This window comes from Schistocerca americana, chromosome X, assembly GCF_021461395.2.
Source record: "Schistocerca americana isolate TAMUIC-IGC-003095 chromosome X, iqSchAmer2.1, whole genome shotgun sequence".
NCBI classification, from domain to species: domain Eukaryota; kingdom Metazoa; phylum Arthropoda; class Insecta; order Orthoptera; family Acrididae; genus Schistocerca; species Schistocerca americana.
This window is the reverse complement of record NC_060130.1, coordinates 174,681,355-174,702,410: the sequence shown is the minus strand read 5'-3', so window position 1 is coordinate 174,702,410 and position 21,056 is coordinate 174,681,355. Positions and strand designations below refer to the sequence as shown.

The window sequence follows — 21,056 nt, the reverse complement described above, 5'->3', positions numbered from 1 at the left end:
CGACGACGTTTGCAGCAGCATGGACTATCAGCTCGAAGATCACGGCTGCGGTTACCCTTGATGCTGCATCGCAGACAGGAGCGCCGGCGATGGTGTACTCAACGACGAACCTGGGTGCACGAATGGCAAAACGTCATTTTTTCGGACGATTCCAGGTTCTGTTTACAGCATCAATATGGTCGCATCCAATCTGAATGTCAATAAAATATACTGCCGACGTAATAGACTGAAACCAGCATTTCCACATAACCTCCGAGCGAGCAAGGCTGAAACGCAAACGTTGCAGTGATACTTAATAATTAAGTGTGAGGTAGCACTTCGGCTGCAACAAAGTCTCTCCGATTTTGATTGTTCTTCTTCAGAACAACTACACGACGTTTTCTCCGACCCACATAATCTGTAACATTGCAACCACAAAGTCAAACGTAGGCGGAAAGCCCCAAGTTCAGTGACCCAGAATAATTGCTGAATTATCATTGCGATACAAGGAGCGCTGACGGTACCGATAAATGAGGGAAAATGTGTTTGTACACCCAGAGTCACAGCATCGTAGGCGTATGCTCAGACCTTTAAGTAATGAGGCTTTTGGGACTCAAAAAGATGTTCAGTCGTGTGCCATTCTGTCTGTGTCACCAGAAGTCACCCGTTGGGATTTTTTGTGAACTATCAAAGGCTTTTGATTGTGTAAATCATGGAATACTTCTAAATAAGCTCAAGTACTGTGGTATGAATGGGACAGTGCTCAAATGGTTTAAATCATACCTAACTGGAAGAGTGCAGAAAGTTGAAATGAACAGTTCACATAACATGCAAAAGACTGGTGATTTCTCAAGCTGGGGAACAATCAAGAATGGGGTGCCGCAAGGTTCGGTATTGGGTCCTCTGCTGTTCTTAATATATATTAATGACTTGCCATTCCGTATTCACGAAGATGCAAAGCTGGTACTTTTTGCCGATGATACAAGTATAGCTATCACACCCAACAGACAAGAATTAACTGGTGAAATTGTAAACGATGTTTTTCAGAAAATCATTAAGTGGTTCTCTGCAAATGGGGTCTCATTAAACTTTGACAAAACACAGTATATACAGTTCCACACAGTAAATGGAATGACACCATTAATAAATATAGACTTCGATTAGAAATCGGTAGCTAAGGTAGAATATTCAAAATTTCTAGGTGTATGCATTGATGAGGGGTTGAACTGGTTGAGTTCAGCTACTTATGCTATTAGAGTCATTGCAAATTTTGGCGATATACATCTCAGTAAATTAGCTTACCACGCCTATTTTAATTCTCTGCTTTCGTATGGCATCATATTCTGGGGTAACTCATCACTGAGTAAAAGAGTGTTCATTGCACAAAAGCGTGTAGTCAGAATAATTATTGGAGCTCATGTATATATATATCCGTGGTGAACGACCAGGGACTTGTCTTCACGACCACCGACCTGCTGGACCACCGTCGACAGTCCTCACCTGAGTGCAGAACTAAAAAAATGGTTCAAACGGCTCTGAGCACTATGGGACTTAACATCTGAGGTCATCAGTCCACCAGAACTTAGAACTACTTAAACCTAACACACCTATGGACATCACACACATCCATGCCCGAGGCAGGATTCGAACCTGCGACCGTAGCGGTCGCTCGGTTCCAGACTGAAGCGCCTAGAACCGCTCGGCCACTCCGGCCGGCAGTGCAGAACTAGCTGTCTTCAAGAGTGCTGAGGTGTGGGCCGCATTGTGCCGCAAAACATCTGGGCAGGCGACACTTTATCGCCCCCTGCTGCCATCAGCACAGCATGCGGCTGTTGTTCACAGTCCTGTGGAGCGATGTCCTGTCTGGCTGAAGCGTTTTTGCCTGACCACCGGTGACCACCCTGAGGAAACTTCACGACTCTCTAAACTCAACATGATAAATGAATGTTAATGCAGGCATAAACTGGTCCACTCACTTCAAAACTTCTACTCGTCTGGTACGAGAGGCTCTCATACGGTTCAGTTGAACTTTGATGCAGGCAGAGACGGGTTGTTGGTACCAAGCCAATGACTGATGTAGCCACTTGCAGATTCTACGTATCCAGCTGGAAAGCGAAGCGAACTGTAAGGAAAGGTGAAGCTTTCGTGACAATGTTGAGTAGTTCCAGTCTTCATATCGAAGACTCATTTGCAGTTCAACATGCTTTAAACTCCGGCAACAGATGCACACTCATATCCTTCAGTATAATTTTCTATTTTATGTACTGTAAGTAGGCTGTTTAGGTTTTTATGTTGGTAACGCCACGTAGCGCTCAGTATGAAAATCACTGACTGTGCTGTGTGCAGTCTGTTGCTGGTTGGCATTGTTAGAATATTTGCTATTGTCGTATTGGGCAGTTGGATGTGAACCTCGCGTAGCGTTGCGCAGTTGGAGGTGGGCCGCCAGCAGTGGTGGATGTGGAGAGAGAGATGCCAGAATTTTCAGAGGTTGCTATAAGCGGACGACCTGGACGTGTGTCCCCCAGAAAAAGGAAATTTATAAAGATGGATGTCATGAATTGATAGATATATATATGATGACTTTTGATCATTATTAAGGTAAATACATTGTTTGTTCTCTATCAAAATCATTCATTTGCTAACTATGCCTATCAATAGTTAGTGCCTTCAGTAGTTATCATCATTTATTTAGCTGGCAGTACTGGCGCTCGCTGTATTGCAGTAGTTCGAGTAACGAAGATTTTTGTGAGGTAAGTGATTCATGAAAGGTATAGGTTATTGATAGTCAGGGCCATTTTTTGTAGAGATTATTGAAAGTCAGATTGCGTTGCGCTAAAAATATTGTGTCAGTTGAGTGATGATCAGAATAAGTAAAGAGAGAAATGTCTGAGTACTTTCAGTTTTGCTGAGCTGTTTGAAAATCAAATAATGTAAGAGGTTTACCAGCACAGTCATTCATAATTTTTCTAAGGGGACGTTTCAGTACTAACTATGGCAAACACGGAACGACCTCCACGATTGGAAATGTTTTGTTCACATACGCGCTAACTTTGAATTACACTATGTGATCAAATGTATCCGGACACCTGGCTGAAAATGACTTAAAAGTTCGTGACGCCCTCTATCGGTACTGCTGGAATTCAATATGGTGTTGGCTCACCCTTAGCCTTGATGACAGCTTCCACTCTCGCAGGCATTCATTCAAACAGGTGCTGGAAGGTTCCTTGGGGAATGGCAGCCTATTCTTCACAGAGTGCTGCACTGAGGAGGGGTATCGATGTCGTTCGGTGAGGCCTGACACGAAGTCGGCGTTCCAAAACATCCCAAAGGTGTTCTACAGGATTCAGGTCAGGACTCTGTCGTGTAACCCCTCCGCCACAGGCCGTGCATCATGAACAGGGGCTCGATCGTGTTCAAAGATGCAGTTGCCTTCCCCGAATTGCTCTTCAACAATGGGAAGCAAGAAGGTGCTTAAAACCTCAATGTAGGCCTGTGCTGTGATAGTGCCACGCAAAACAACAAGGGGTCCAAGCCCCCTCCATTAAAAACACGACCACATCATAACACCACCGCCTCCAAATTTTACTGTTGCCACTACACACGCTGGCAGATGTCGTTCACCAGGCATTCGCCATACCCACACCCTGTCATCGTATCGCCACATTGTGTACCGTGATTCTTCACTCCACACAACGTTTTCTCGCTGGTCAATCGTCCAATGTTTACGCTCCTTACACCAAACGAGGCGTCGTTTGGCATTTTCTGCTGTGGTCTTTGGCTTATGAGCAGCCACTCGACCATAAAATCCAAGTTTTCTCATCTCCCGCCAAACTGTGACAGTACTGCAGTGGGTACTGATACAGTTTTGGATTCCTGTGTGATGGTTTGGATAGATGTCTGCCTATTACACTTTACGACCCTATTCAACTGTCGGCGGTCTCTGTCAGTCAACAGACGCAGGGGGCTCCCGTCTTGGGAGTATGTGGGTGGCATCCACACGGGCCCTTAGCTAAGCCTGGCATTACTTCCACTTACTTGTGTCAGGCTTCTCCTGTTTCCTTTCCTATCCGGCCCCCCTCGGCCAACTCTTGGTTTCTTCGACCCCAACGGTATTAGGTTTCCGAGGCCCAAGGGTGTCTTTCACTTTCCTCTCTAGTATCTATTATCTACCCTCCGACCCAACGGCGAAGCGAGCGGAAGAAGAATCTTATATCCCAGGTTCTCAAAGATCGTGGAGGCGGAAGAGGTCATGCCAGACGAACTGGCTGTAAAGGCGCCGCTCAGCCATCATTGAGCTCGCGGCAGTTCGTTGCAGTTCTGGTACCGGAAGTCACATGTCACATACATATGTGCCGTGATGAATTGTTCCAGAATCATAGTGTGTGGGTCACTTCCTCGCAAGCTGTAATCCACCTTAAACAAATTCACGCAAATGGCAATTTCTCCTGTCATTTTCTCTAAAGACCAATGGCGATGGGATAAGGACGATGGTAGCAGGCTCCGAGTGAGGCTGGAAGCTACTAGTCTGGACCTGCACACTGGCGGCAGGTGTGTGATGGTCGCCTTCCTGAGAACCCGTGTGACTACTCGGGAATCCGGTCCTGCACCTGCGACTGGGCAGGCCTATTTAGGATGACCGCTGCCCACCCTGAATGGGGAAGGCCCTAGAAAATGTGGGCTAAACATCGGAAGTCACACTTGAACCGGGCTGGGAATCCGCACCCAGTAGGTCACTCCTTATACTGCGGACGTAAACAAAAGAAGAATGAAATGATTATGACAATAGGGACATGGAATGTCAGGACCCTCCTGGACGTGAACAATTACAGACCAGAGAGAAGAACTGCTCTTATCACCCAAGAACTAGCCCGTCTAGATATAGACATTGCTGCCTTGAGTGAGACAAGACTCTCAGGTGAGGGACACATTAGTGAGGTACGTTCAGGGTACACCATCTTCTGGAAGGGAAAGGATGCAGGAGAACCACGCATCCATGGTGCAGGATTTGCCGTAAAAACGAAAATAGTGAAAGATCTTCGACTTACACCTGTCTCAATTAATGAAAGACTGATGACTCTTAGAGTACCCATTGGTTTAGACAGATTCATCACCTTCGTCTCTGCATATGCTCCTACTTTAGACAGTGATGAAGACACAAAGAATCAGTTCTACCACCAACTGAACAGTACTCTCTCTAAAATACCCATTCAAGATAAATTAATTTTACTTGGTGATTTCAATGCCAGAGTGGGAAGGGACAACCGTTTTTGGAGAGATGTCATGGGTAAACAAGGGGTGGGAAACTGCAATGCAAATGGGTTGCTACTTCTTGGTCTGTGTGCTGAGCACGAGCTTTTCATCTCCAATACCCAATTCCGTTTGCGTAACCGCTATAAGACCACATGGATGCACCCACGCTCCAAACATTGGCATCTTATAGACTACGTTATTACGCGACAGCGTGACAAGAAAGACATTCTCATCACAAAAGCAGCACTAAACATCGATGAGTGCTGGACGGACCATAGACTTTTAGTCAGCCGTTTGAGAGTACCAAAGTATCGCAAGCCACGATCCCACTTTTCAAACCCACCACGCAGAAAATTCAACATAAGCAACCTGAACAACAAAAATGTTCGCTCACACTTCCAAGACATACTGTCCGAACAACTTAACAAAGCTCCAGCAACCACAGATGACGTCGAACAAGAATGGACCACATTAAAGAACATCATCAAAGAAACTGCTGAGAATGTTGTTGGTTGTAGTGCACGGAAAAGAAGTGACTGGTTTGATGACAACCACGGAGAAATCCAAGCCATCATCAATGCAAAGCGGGATGCTTACCTATCCCTTGCTCAAGATCCATCCTGCGCAGAAAAGAAAGCACACTTTCTAGAACTCAAGCAGAAATGTCAAAGTGAAATACGAGTAATCAAGAACAAATGGTGGCAACAGAAAGCCACAGAACTCCAAAATCTTTCTGATGCAAGGAACCTGCGTGGCTTTTATGCTGGTATTAAAGAGCTGTATGGACCTATCCGCTCATCATCAGGAGCACTTAAAGCTGCTGACAACTCCACCATTCTTACTGAAAGTCAGGACATCTTAAATCGTTGGAAAGAGCACTTCAGCTCACTGTTAAACAGCCCTTCTACTGCCGCTGGAGATTTTCTCAAAAATGTCCCACAGCACCCTCCAAAACCCTGTCTGGCTGATCCTCCAACTTTTCAAGAATTTTGCAAGGCACTCAAGAGTGTGAAACCTGGGAAGGCTCCTGGACCTGACAGCATCCCGATGGAGCTTATTGAGGGTGGCGGCTTGCCTCTAAAAACTAGACTCTTCTCACTTATTATATTAATGTGGGAAACCCGCAAGGTACCAGCTGACTTGAAGAACTTCACAATTGTCACCATCTTCAAAAAGGGCGACAAAAGCGTCTGTGGTAACTACCGGGGAATATCTCTACTCTCTGTCACTGGAAAATTTTTTGCAAGAATCCTTTTAAATCGCCTCCAGACACTTTCAGAGACTATACTACCTGAGTCTCAATACGGGTTTCGACCTTCAAGAGGGACAATTGACATGATCTTCTGTGCACGACAACTACAGGAGAAGTGCAGAGAACAGCAAAAGCCTTTACTACTTGTTTTCTACGATCTAGAAAAGGCCTTTGATACAGTTCCCAGAGAAGCCATGTGGATGGTCTTAAAACGCTTCGGCTGCCCTGAACATTTTGTTGACCTGATTGAAGCTCTCCACGTTGATATGACTGGACAGGTCCTCTGCCAGAATGAAATGACTGGTGAATTCCCAATAACAAGTGGGCTTAAACAAGGATGCGTTCTTGCACCTACATTATTTGCATTGTATCTGGCAGCTATGCTTTACGAGACAACCGTAAACAATGCAGGAATAGAACTAAAGTACAGGTTTGATGGAGGATTATTCAACCAGTCCAGACTCCATTCAAAAAGGTTCACCAGTACCACTCGTGTGACAGAGCTGCAGTATGCTGATGACAATGCCTCTCCAGCTCATTCACCTGCAGAGTTGCAGCTGTCAGTTGATTCCTTCAGCAGGGCGTACGAACGATTTGGTCTCTCCATCAATATTTCAAAGACAAAGGTGATGGCGCAGCCAACTCCTGGCTCCTCCGTTCCTGACTTCAGCATATCCATCTATGATACACTCCTGGAACAAGTGGACCATTTCCTCTACCTGGGAAGCATGCTGTCATCCAACTGCTCATCTGGAAAAGAAGTGGAGAATAGAATACGTGCTGCACATGTAGCATTTGGTCGTCTTACAAAGCGTGTCTTCCTGAATAAAGACCTAACACTGTACACCAAACTGATGGTGTACAAAGCTGTAGTCATTTCCACCCTGCTATATGGTTGCGAAACCTGGACGTTGTATCGCTGCGATCTGAAGAAACTAGAACGCTTCAACCAACAGAAGCTAAGATATATCATGAACCTAAAATGGGATGACTTCATATCCAACACGGCTGTTCTAGAGAGAGCAAAAATGCATAGCATGGAAGCTCTTATCATTGGGCATCAACTCAGATGGGTCGGACATGTCCAGCGGATGAAAAATGACAGACTTCCACGCCAAATGCTGTACAGCGAAGTGAGCACAGGTAAAAGGCCACGAGGTGCCCCTCTCAAACGTTATAAGGATCAGTACAAGAAAAATCTGAAAAACTTGAACATCGATCCGAGTAACTGGTCCACAATAGCAGAAGACCGAAGTCGCTGGCGTTCAGTTACCTCAAATGCTCTTCAAAACTTTGAGCTGGAACGTCGAAGAATGGAGAATGACAAACGCCAGAGACGTAAACTCCTCCAGGCTCAGCCACGTCCTCCACCTTCCATCAGCTGTAATGTCTGTGGCCGCCTGTTCCACGCTAGGATTGGATTGCTAAGCCATCAACGACACTTCCACGCCTGAACCGTGACAAAGGAAATCTCAGGAGAGAAATGAAAACTCGGATACGAGTATCAGCCGACGACGACGACACTTTACGACCCTATTCAACTGTCGGCGGTCTCTGTCAGTCAACAGACGAGGTCGGTCTGCACGCTTTTGTATTGTACGTATCCGTTCACGCTTCCACTTCTCTATCACATCGGAAACAGTGGACCTAGAGATGTTTAGGAGTGTGGAAATCTCGCGTACAGACGCATGAGACAAGTGACACCCAGTCACCTGACCACGTTCGAAGTTCGTGAGTTCCGCGGGCGCCTTATTCTGCTCTCTCACGATGTCTAATGACTACTGAGGTCGCTGATATGGAGTACCTGGCAGTAGGTGGCAGCATAATGCATCTAATATTTTTGGGGTGTGCAGATACTTTTGAACACATAGTGTACCATTCCCAGTTCTTATGCAAAGTTGCCAAGGCATTTGTGGTAAGTTCTATGGGACCAAACTGCTGAGGTGATTGGTCCCTAGGCTTACACACTACTTAATATAACATAAACTAACTTACACTAAGGACAACACGCACACCCATGCCCACGGGAGGACTCGAACCTCCGACGGGTGGAGCCGCGCGAACAGTAGCAAGGTGTCTTTGACCGCATGACTACTTGGTGCAGCCACCAAGGCATTATTTTATTGATTACGGTTATTGTGAAACTCATTTTTTAAAATCTGATTACCTGTGAGTTATAAACTGAATCAATTGAGCTCATTTTCTGATTTAGTAGTCAGATACGTTACTTAATCATTGATTTGATGAATGATGATTAATTCGAATCAAATACAACATGATCAAATTGATTTGTTTAATTAAAGTATCCAATTAAAGAACTTCAACCACACGACAGGCAAGGGCTACGCATGGGATAACCCTACATCTCCATCACACTCTACTGCATTTGTTTCACCCATGTCACTCTGTCTCCAACGCTAATGTCGCAACGGTGTTTCACTTGAAGGACAAAGTTTTGCATCATGTCTACAACAAGCCTCACAACTGGGAATCCGACATCATCACTCAGTCGTCTGTCGTACATAATATAACATTCTCAGAACATCGGACACTGACTGATGGCACCAAAATCTACTTCGTTGGCGTGATTACAGTGATTGTGCCATAGATTTTCGTTTCTCAGACACGCAGCCTGCAACCCAGCCGCATCCCCTGAGCAGCCCTTGCCAGCGCCTCACATTATCTGCACAGGTCCTCTGACGACTTTGCCATGGAGGCCGACACCAGGGCGGCTCTGCAGTTGCTGCCAGACACCACTCCCACCGGAGTTCGCTGTAATGGCCCTCACGGACATTGAGCCTGCATCACCTGTCCAGTCCGCAGTTCGTGGTTTTCTACCTCTGGATCACGGGGTCCTGGGTTCGATTACCAGCTGGGTTGAAGATTTTCTCCGCCTGGGGACTGAGTGTTTGTGTTGTCCTCATCATTCCATCGTCATTCGTGAAAGTGGTTAGATTGGACTGTGTACAGATTGGGAATTTATACGGGCGCTGATGACCACGCTGTTGACCGCCCCCCAAACCAAACTTCATCATCAGCCATCCAGCCCTCTGCTCTCTTAACGACAACAACGCTGCACCTTCTTGTGCTGTCGGATGGACGTCCTGCCTCCGGTTTCTCAGTAGATGTTCCCAGTGGTTCGTAGGACGTATTGGGGCGTGGGTCGGTTGGCGCCATTCGCCATAGCGTCACAACCTGCCCCAAGTAACGGGTAAGGTGACCTCTAGATTACGGTTTATTGGTAGAATCCTGAAGCGATGCAGTCCTTCAGCGAAGGAAATAGCTTATAATAGCTTAGTTCGTCCAGTCTTGGAGTATTGTACGTCTGTATGAGACCGTTACCAGTTGGGTCTGATTCAAGAGATTGAGAAGGTCCAAAGAAGAGCGGCAAGATTCGTGACTGGTACAGTTAGACATCGCGAGAGCGTTACAAATCTCATAGAAAGTTTGAAGTGGGACACACTTGCAGATAGACGGCGCGCTAAACGGAAGAGGCTGCTCACTAAATTCCGAAATCCGATCTTCACCGAGGATGTAGAGCATATATTATTGCCACCAACTTTCAAATCGTGCAATGATCACCATTCAAATATAAGGGACATAAGAGCTCATACTGAGGCGTTCAGACAATCGTTTTTCCCCCGCGCGATCCATGAGTAGAACAGTGGGGGGATATGACTTTAGCACGAATTGTGCCTCCCGCCACACACCGCTTGGTGGCTAGCGGAGTATATATGTAGATGTAGATCAGAACACCCCCGCCGTCGGCAGCACCCTCACTACAGTATGGAGGTGTGGAATATATTGGAGGGGGAGAGGAATGCAGTATCAACGACATCTTTATCGAATGTACCCAGCGCGTCCTTCGCCGCTTAAAGTTACATGAGAGACAGCACGTTTAAATCTCCTGCCAGCATCTCACAGTGCGAGGCAGCCCTACCATCGCTCACTGTTTCGAATGAGGGGCACCACCCAAACACCCCACCAGAGGCCGCCCAAATCACATTACCTCACTGCACGCTGCTCTGAATGGCCACTTCGTCTTTTTAAGCAGATGTAACTCAAAGCGCGGCCTGACATCAAGTGCATTTATAAACGTATGAACATTAGTGTGGAAGACTACAGTGAGAAACATTACATCGAAGAACCATGACGCTACTAATCATTACTAACATTCAGCGTCTTATACAGCGTTAACATTAATGATGGGTCCTTTCAGACAGACGAACGTGCAAGGAGGTGGCGGACTGTGCATACACCACATTTGGAAAACCGACAAAGTGTCTGTTGAAACGGTCCTCCAAATCTGGTGTAGGCACATGCGCCTCCTCCCTAAAAGGACCCATGATCACACAAACACACAAAAAATGATGGGAAATATTGGTTGTTGGTGTATGTGAGGGTACTTATGTTGGTATAGCGGTACTGCCTCTCGACCGTTTCTATCTGGTAAGCCGTACGCGAACACTATCTCACCTTATTCCCGACATGAACACCGGACGATTCTGCTGGTTACAGTACGCTGCGTCATTCACACAGCCTGCAACGCATAAGGAACACACGACACATGCGGTCGTATGAATAAAACGGAGAATATACTTTATACTCAGAAGTTCGGAGAAAGTTCTCTGGTTGGCATGTATAAAGCGAGTCTGAGAATATACTCCACCTGAGTATGTTCTCAGCGTGGGTTGAAGGGTGGGGGAAGTTGCTCAACGCAAAGAATATTCTCCGATTTCTTATGAATAAAACCGGAGAAATTTCTCACAAGCGGAGAACATTCTCTGTTTTTACGAGTGAGCTCCGTAGCATACTTCGAGCTGAGTAAGTTGTGTTGTGGTTAAGCGTTACCGAGTGTTTTTAGTGAAAATGGTGGAATTTATGTTTCTTGAAAAGCAAAAAAAGATATACGTAGCACGAAGGAACGCAGAAGAAAGAAACTGTAGAAGTTTATACAGATTTAACAGTGAAAACGTTATTTGGCTGGCGAATCACTTTCTTCCCGAAAATCACGAAAGAAGAGGAGGCGCCCTTTCCAATGAATGCAAATGGAAACATTTTTGCGCTATTTAGCGGATCCACGCTTACAGATTTGTGTAGCAGAAGACTTGGGAGTACACCAGACTACAGTATCACTAAGATTTTCGTATCTTCTGCAATAGGTTAACAGAAAAGCACCGTTGTGGATACGATTTCCGAGAAACGTTAACGAACTAGAAACAGCTAAAGTTAAATGGCAATCGAGATACAACTTTCCATGTGCGGTAGGGGTCCTAGACTGCACTCACATACCTATAACCAAACCTTCTGCACATGGAAACGAATACGTTAATCGAAAGGGCTTTCCATCTATAAATGTGCGGGTGACGTGTGATAACAGTGAAATGTTCACGAGTGTTGATGCTTCATGACCTGGGTCTGTACATGACGCTAGGATACAGAGAAACTCAGATGTGTACCGTATATTGCGAGAGAACAAGTACAATGCCTTAATTTAAGAGACGAAGGATATGGCATTGCACCGTGGTTAATGACACCGTTTCAGAATCCCGAAACGCCTGATTAGAGGGCGTACTTCACTCTAAGGAAAGGATGATAATCGAACGGTGCGTTGGACAGGTAAAAAGGCGTTTCCCAACTCTGCAAAATAAAATAAGGCTTGCCCAAACAAAAATCCCCAGTGTGATAATAGCTTGTTTTGTTTTGCACAACTTAGCAAAACATATAGGGAATGAGAGTTTTGAAGCATCTAGTGATGATGACAACAATCTTTCAGTACTGGGAGAAGACGAAGCAGCAAACGTACGTGTACGTGGAACAAATAGACGACGGGAAATTGTTAATGTAATACGTCAACTGTAGTGTATGGGAGTCTGCCAAAACATTGCATAATTAAACCCAAGTTATGTATCTTTTGTAATTACATTAATTTTTCCTGGTGAAAATAAAAAACAGTGCTCTGATGTTACATAATAAAATGCAGTTTAGTGTTTTTCTTCATTATCTATCATCGATTTTACTTTCAACAAAAATTGTTTAACATGTAACAGTTCAAACTGGAACAGAATTTTCAGATACTACAGTAAAAATCTTTGGACACAACAGGTTAACTTAAATTACTGGAACCTTATGTCATTTTTGTACTATAACTTCAGCAGATTGATGGCCACAAGTTTTTGTTTTACTTTCCGAAAAATTGTTTCAAGGGTGTGGTGAAGGTATTTGCAGGTGCTGCAGTAAATAAGTGCACAACTGTCTAACCTGCACCATTTAAAATAGAAACAAGTTACTCTTTTTGCTTTACTTTCCCAAAAATTGTTTCAAGGATGTGGTGAACCTATTTGTCTGTCACAACAATAAATAAGTGCATACACTTTTTAACATTTCAGATTGGATTATGTTACTCTTATTGTTTCATTGAAAAGAAATTTGTACTGAATAATTTAAAATCGTTGCTGTAAAACATTATACAATTTGTTCTATTGTTTATCTTTGTCTTAGCGCATCAATTTCTGCTGCTTTTCAGTATATCTAACTGGTATAATAGCACTTCTGAATTGGACAAATTAACTGTCTCATCAGTTTCCATGCTCAATCTGATGCCCCAAAACAGGCGATTGAGCAGGTATGACGACATCGGCGCCCATCAGATCTGTATGGTCTGCTGCGACAATTTGCGGTAGCTGCAAAATTGATTCTGGTTCGTAGAATGTGCAGTCTGTATCAGTTGCCTCCGAATTCCCTGGGGAAGAGATGATAGAGGTGGAACCACCTTCTGCACAAGCTCCTAATAAAAACAAAAATAAAAATAAAAAAACAAGGAATAGTAGTGTGTGTCATGATTCAGTTTCTAGTTAGTATATATAGCAAGCAGGTTTACGCAGAAATGGGGTACGGGTTTGTCAAATTTCATGCATAGTACACTGTGATACTTTTACAGAAAAGTGGTCAAATATTAGACGAATTTTGCCAAACATTGTTTCATTTTCACACGTTAAAAATAAGTATTTTTCTGACTCACAATTTAAAAGCATTAAGCACATAATAAAAACAAACTGAAAGTATCGGACTTACCGGGAACTCTGTGGATAGTTGGGTTGCAATCAGCTCCGCCCAAAAACTTCAAAAATATCCGTTCCCAATTTTTCAGGGAAATATTAATGTTTCCACTATTATTTATACCCGTCTTGGCCTTGATGCATGATTTCATATTGTGCAGTTTCTTCATAATCTGCCCGTCTGTGATTTCTTTCCCAAAACTAATCCTGTAACGGTGTTGTATTTCCATAACACTATTTGCTTTCTCTCTTATTGCGGCCGGAGTTTGCGATTTGCTGATGATTGCTGGATAATCTTCCATAATGTTCACGAAGGCTAATTCTGAATCTTCCAGTTCGGCATAGAAATAACGTGAAAAAAACTGTCGGTATCACAAAATACACGCAAACGAAACAAACTGAGAACCAAAGATGTTGAATTTTAATCTCTTTGCTGAGAATTTACACAATAAGTAGGGGAGGTAGAGAGAAAGCACCCCCGGGTCAGAGATTATGCTTCCTAGTTTTTATTCATACGAACCTGAGAACTTTCTCTGAGAATGTGCTTTTGCTCCGAGTATCAACTCTGGAGAATGTTCTCGTTTTTATTCATACGACCCATGGTCAAAGGAACTTCCATTCGCCAGCGCCGTATACCGTGGCAACGATGCATTTCCGGACACATATTCATAGGACCTCTTCTCCTCCATTTCCAGTCAGCAATCCCTCCCTGCAGTTCTCCGGTTTTGTTAATGTTCACCTTGTGTAAGAGTATCAGTTTTCGAGACTATTTGTTACAGTCAATAACATTACTATCATCTGTATATAACTCATTCTCACAACGTTCAAAGTTATTTATAAGCCATGTATTAAGGGTACATAGTGTAAAATAACTTATTAATGTGTTACCTTTTTGTAGACGTCTGCTTTTATTTATTTGTCACATCCCTATCGATAAAGCAATTATTGCCATAGGTGATTTAAAACTGAAGAAACTAGTATATCTGCAAATTTCGATTCACGAGTTGGTTGTGCACTCGGAATATTCAGGTTACAGGGATAGTATTATCAGACTACAATATTATTTAATAAGTATGATATTTGGTGTTAATTCAAGAACATCTTACAGATACGCTCTAAATGGGACAGAAGTCGGTATATGGGATGTACACGTAAAGACAAATAAACGATTAAAATTTCAGAAAAATTGGATTGTCTCAAAAATGGTTCAAATGGCTCTGAGCACTATGGGACTCAACTGCTGAGGTCATTAGTCCCCTAGAACTTAGAACTAGTTAAACCTAACTAACCTAAGGACATCACAAACATCCATGCCCGAGGCAGGATTCGAACCTGCGACCGTAGCGGTCTTGCGGTTCCAGATTGCAGCGCCTTTAACCGCACGGCCACTTCGGCCGGCTAATTGGATTGTCTATTGAAGAGAAAGAACTTCACCAATTCAGCAAGGCAAAAACGCGTTGGTCCTCCGCTAGCCCTTACGCAAGTAATTATTCGGCTTGGTCTTCATTGATAGACTTGTTGGATGTCCACCTGAGGGATATAGTGCCAAATTCTGTCCAATTAGAGCGTTAGATCGTCAAAATCTCTAGTTGGTTGGAGGTTCCTGTCCGTAATGCTCCAAACGTTCTCAATTGAGGAGAGATCCGATTACCTTTCTGGCCAAGACGGGGTTTCACAAACATGAAGACGAACAGTATAAACTCTCGCAATGTGCGGGCGGAAAGTATCTTGCTGTAATGCAAGCCCAAGATGGCTTGCCATGAAGGGCAACAAAAAGGGGCGTACGTCGTCGTACCCCTGCGCCGTAAGGATGCCGCTGGTGACAACCAAAGGGATCTTGCTAACAAGGGAACCTCCCCATCGCACCCCCCTCAGATTTAGTTATAAGTCAGCACAGTGGATAGGCCTTGAAAAACTGAACACAGATCAATCGAGAAAATAGGAAGAAGTTGTATGGAACTATGAAAAAAAAAAAGCAAAATATACAAACTGAGTAGCCCATGCGCAAGATAGGCAACAACAAGGACAATATGAACTGAGGAGCTCCGTGGTCCCGTCGTTAGGGTCAGCAACTGCCGAACGAGAGGTCCATGGTTCAAATCATCGCTCGAGTGAAAAAATTTTTATTTTCAGACAATTATCAAAGTTCAGGCACTCACACATAACGAACTTCGCTCTCCAAAATTCCAGGACATGTTCAGATTTGCTTGGACGTATGCAGGATTTGACGGTCTACACACGGAAAAATTTGAAAACTTTAAAAACATATGTTTTGACAGAACACAGGGAAAACTGTGCGACTGTGAAACTGTTGCATTCATTTGTTGCAGTTTATGTGACAAACTCTTATGTTTTAGTCACTTTTTTGGAAGTAATTATAACATCCGCAAGAAAACCTAAATCGGGCAAGCTAGAAGAATCTTTTTACCCATTCGCCAAGTGTACAAGTTAGGTGGGTCGACAAAATATTCTTGTCATGTGACGCACATGCCGTCACCAGTGTCGTATAGAATATATCAGACGTGTTTTCCTGTGGAGGAATCGGTTGACCTATGACCTTGCGATCAAATGTTTTCGGTTACCATTGGAGAGGCACGTCCTTTCGTCTACTAATCGCACGGTTTTGCGATGCGGTCGCAAAACACAGACACTAAACTTATTACAATGAACAGAGACGTCAATGAACGAACGGACAGATCATAACTTTGCGAAAATAAAAAAGTAAACTTTTCACGCAAGGGAAGACTTGAACTATGGACTTCTTGCTCCGCAGCTGCTCACGCTAACCACGAGACCACGGCGCTGCTGACCTCAGAACATCCTTGATGTTGCCTATCTTGCGCATGGACTACTCAGTTTGTATATTTTGCTTATTTTTTTCATAGTTCCACACAACTTCTTCCTGTTATCTCGATTGATCTGTGTTCAGTTTCTCAAGGCCTATCCACTGTGCCAACTTAAAACTAAATCTGAGGGCGGTGCGATGGGGAGGTTCCCTTGTGAGAAAAGAAATGGCACCCCAAACCATCACTCCAGGTTGTCGGCCGTATGGCGGGCGACACTCAGGTTAGTATCCCACCATTGTCCAGGCACGTCATGGGGCTCATCACTGAAGACAATTCTGCTCCAGTCAGTGAGATTTCAAGCCAACAGTGTGGTAGCCAATCACTCTTAAATACTTCAAGTGCTTCCCACCTATGGATAGCTTTGCACTGTTATTCTCGTCATTTCACGTAGCATACTTCGTCTTTGCTTTATTATTTCGTATATAGTGTAATCCATTGATCGTGACCGGGCTAAATATCTCACGAAATAAGCGTCAAACGAAAAAACTACAAAGAACGAAATTCGTCTAGCTTCAAGGGGGAAACCAGATGGCGCTATGGTTGCCTTTATTTTTTATTGACAATTGCCTTCCAAGACTGCTGATTTGGGTTAAGGGGGCATCAGATACGTTTGAAATTAAAATCCTTCAACACCAATCAGCACAAGAGGGAAGGGTGTTTTTGTTAACGGCAGTGGTTTCGGAGGCCGAATACATTTGCCTTGAATGAGTTCGCGGAAAAACGCAGTTTTCAAAAGTTGTGCTGTCAGAGTGTCAGTCATAGCTGGCCGCGTCAACAACCACGTAACTGTAATAATGACCAACAACTGCAAGCAGGACAATTGAAAAAAGTTTGCGTAACACAAATAATTTGATTCACTGGTTTTAGGATGTTGTTGTATGTTAACCGGGAGCCTAGAAACGACGTAGATGCTCCGTCCCCGCCGCAGCCGCAGTGGTCCACAACCCCACGACGACTACCGCAGTCCACTTCACACCTCCGCTGCCCCACACCGAACCCAGGGTTATTGTGCGGTTCGGATCCCGGTTGAGCCCCCCCGCCCCCCCTCAGGGAACGTCTCACACCAGACGAGTATAACCCCTATGTTTGCTTGGTATGGTTTGCTGGTGTACGCGTACGTGAAGAACTTGTTTCTGCAGCAATCGCCGACAGTGTAGCTGAGACGGAATAAGGGGAACCAGCCCGAATTCGCTGTGGCAGATGTAAAACCGCCTAAAAACCATCCACAGACTGGCCAGCTCACCGGACCTCGACACAAGTCCACGTGGCGGATTCGTGCCGGGGACCAGGCGCTCCTTCACGCCCAGAAAGGTTTTAGGATACTTGATTCTCAACATGCTTCCCATCTATGCCGCCAATGCAGTTAGGAAATGGCCAGCGTTCCACGAAGCATATCTCACTTTTCTTCCATATTTCCTACGTTGTTTGAGGTAAATACAGTGCTCGTAAAAGGTTATACAGTTCGCTGTCAAAACTGAAAACCATTTTTATTGCACAGCAGCTCACACTCGCAACGAGCGCGATTCGACAACTGGATCGCTGCTACAACCCCGCTCTCTGAGCACAGCCGACTAGCGCTGGGAGCTCGCACTGTGGCAAACCTTTAAGTTCTGGGATCGTTTTATTCTTCAGGTAACCATTTTTACCAAGCAGGAATGGACCCACTTCACTTTCGGAAACGCCAGTTGAACAACGTAGTGTTGCACCGTGCTTCCAAATCCACATTAAACGTGATGTCCCTTCGTTATCGACTGGAAGAGAGTCGATGTAGGCTGGGCCGTGATAGAGGCATAAGTCGTGGCAAGCAGAGACTATGTCGCCAGTAAGCTTTCTTACGACAGAAATTTCACTTTTGTAATAAATCAATCGTCGTGTTAAGTCGCAGGGCACTTATTTCTAACTGTATTTGAACTCGAGATATAGAAAATATTAGTGCTGTAGTAGGATACGAACTCAGATCGCCCCTTTCGTGTGAGTTGACCAGTGCAAGTTACGGGTGAAAAATAATCACGATTTTTCTAGAGCTCTCCGTGAGTTCGCCGCGCGGGGTAGCCGCGCGGTCTGGGGCATCTTGTCACGGTCCGCGCGGCTTCCCGCCCCCTCCCCCCCCCCCTCGGAGATGGGTGTGTGTGTTGTCCTTAGCGTAAGTTAGTTTAAGTTAGATTAAGTAGTGCGTAAGCCTAGGGACCGATGGCCTCAGCAGTTTAGTCCCACAACACCTTACCACAAATTTATAAATTTTTTTTCGTGAGTTGTCGATAATAATAACTGGTGCATGTTTCGACTCGCAGTCAAACACAGAACTTTTCATCAAATTGTTTCAGACTCAAACAGGCCCCTCCTAGCTACTTGTGAAGAAGTATTCAATAGTTGGCGTCTTTAAGTGAAAGTCAACTACGGAGATACGCCTGAGGTTTGATTCCCAGTCGTATATAACTTTGCGTCACGCTATTTCCAGTTCAGACATGAGCACATCTCACTACCGTTGAAATAAACCGATATTCAACGTCTATTCGTGGCTATGAAACGACGGCGACAGCCTTCAGGTTCGAATACCATGAAAGCAAAACTTTTTCGTCTCGTCATTTCGGTTTGTCATCTCAGTACTAGCGAAAAAATTTGCTACTGAACATTTGATTCGGATTAGTTAACAATCCCATTAGGTGATGGGTTGCGAATTCCCCGTCCAATAGCCGGCCGGAGTGGCCGAGCGGTTCTAGGCGCTACAGTCTGGAACTGCTAGACCGCTACGGTCGCAGGTTCGAATCCTGCCTCCGGCATGGATGTGCGTGATGTCCTTAGGTTAGTTAGGTTTAAGTAGTTCTAAGTTATAGGGGACTGATGACCTCAGATGTTAAGTCCCATAGTGCTCAGAGCTATTTGAATCATTTTTGAACACCGTCCAACACACGTCACGTTATTTTAAGTTTAAACATGTGCACACGTTGTTTCTTGTGACTGGATCCATATTCAAGATCTTTCCTGGTTAGTTAACAGGGACAATGGTTGACAGGTAGGAGTCCAGGATCCCGGTCCAGTACAAAAATTTTTGTAATGTAATTTCGAGTTGAAACTTGCAAAAAATGGCTCTAAGCACTATAGGACTTAACATGTGAGGTCATCAGTCCCCTACACTTAGAACTACTTACACCGAATTAACATAAGGACATCACGCACATCCATACCCGAGGCAGGATTCGAACCTGCGACCGTAGCAGCAGAGCGGTTCCGGACTGAAGCGCCTAGAACCGCTCGGTCACCACGGAAACTTGCATTTTGAAATGTCATTTATGTAATAAATTTAAGTTTATATTTGCATCTGAATTGGTAGGCACATAGCGCAGTGTTCTCTACTGGTCTCTTGTAGTTTCCACTTTGAATAGTCAAACGACTGTACCGAAAAGGGGGTAGAGGGTTGGTTGGGTTGATTTGGGGAAGAGACCAAACAGCGAGGTCATCGGTCTCATCGGACTAGAGAAGGATGGGGAAGGAAGTCGGCCGTGCCCTGTCAAAGAGCCGGCCAGAGTGGCCGTGCGGTTCTAGGCGCTACAGTCTGGAGCCGAGCGACCGCTCCGATTGCAGGTTCGAATCCTGCCTCGGGCATGGATGTGTGTGATGTCCTTAGGTTAGTTAGGTTTAATTAGTTCTAAGTTCTAGGCGACTGATGACCTCAGAAGTTAAGTCGCATAGTGCTCAGAGCCATTTGAACCTGTCAAAGGAACCACCCCAGCATGTGCCTGAAGCGATTTTGGGAAATCATGGAAAACCTAAGTCGGGATGGCCGGACGCGGGATTGAAACATCGACCTCCCGAATGCGAGTCCAATGTGCTAACCACTCCTTCACCTCGCTCGGTAAAGAGGGTAGAGGACTGGCAAGATTGTTAGTTTATGCAGGTTGCATACACATGAGGCAGAACGCAATCCAAGTCGTTCAAAATGGTTCAAATGGCTCTGAGCACTATGCGACTCAACTTCTGAGGTCACCAGTCGCCTAGAACTTAGAACTAATTAAACCTAACTAACCTAAGAACATCACACACATCCATGCAGGAGGCAGGATTCGAACCTGCGACCGTAGCGGTCACGCGGTTCCAGACTGAAGCGCCTTTAACCGCACGGCCACACCGGCCGGCCAAGTCGTTCAGATACTTTTGAACATGGTACAGCAGCTTGCATATTACCCGTTTTCCCCAGCTGCTTTAAAATATTTTCCAAAAATTTTGAACATCTTGCACCATTTTACATTGCCGGACGCTTTTTCTAGTTCGATAAATCCTATGAACTTATCTTGAAATTCTTAAGACTTGCTTTCAGTATCAACCGGAACGTCAGAACTGTCTGTCTGGTGTCTTTAGCTCCCCAAAAGCTAAACTAATCGTTGGCTAACAAATCCTCAGTTTTCTTTTCCATTCTTCTGCATATTTTTCTAGTCAGCAACTTTGGAAGCATGAGCTGGTAAGCTGACTGTGTGATAGTTCCCGCCCTTATCTGCCCTTGCTATCTTCGGGATTGTGTGGATGATACTTTTACGACCAATACTGCCATACTCTCATTTCCTTTTTTCAGAAAGTCTCGTTGTATGTCTCCACACCCATAGATTCTACAAACCAACTTCACTACATGTTTGGTTTCCACTTCCACCAACGGTTTTAAAAATTCCGAAGTATTTT

At 44.7% G+C, this 21,056-nt stretch overlaps 1 protein-coding gene across 1 annotated transcript in view; it reads left to right on the top strand.

Moving 5' to 3' along the window:
• Nucleotides 1-4,755: 4,755 nt before the first annotated feature.
• The window catches only part of LOC124555891 (craniofacial development protein 2-like), a 59,269-nt gene continuing 42,968 nt past the window's right edge, over nucleotides 4,756-21,056 (top strand). Inside the window, exon 1 of the mRNA XM_047129951.1 lies at nucleotides 4,756-6,076. Coding sequence (XP_046985907.1) covers nucleotides 4,756-6,076 — 1,321 coding nt within the window. The remainder of the gene's footprint in view (nucleotides 6,077-21,056) is intronic.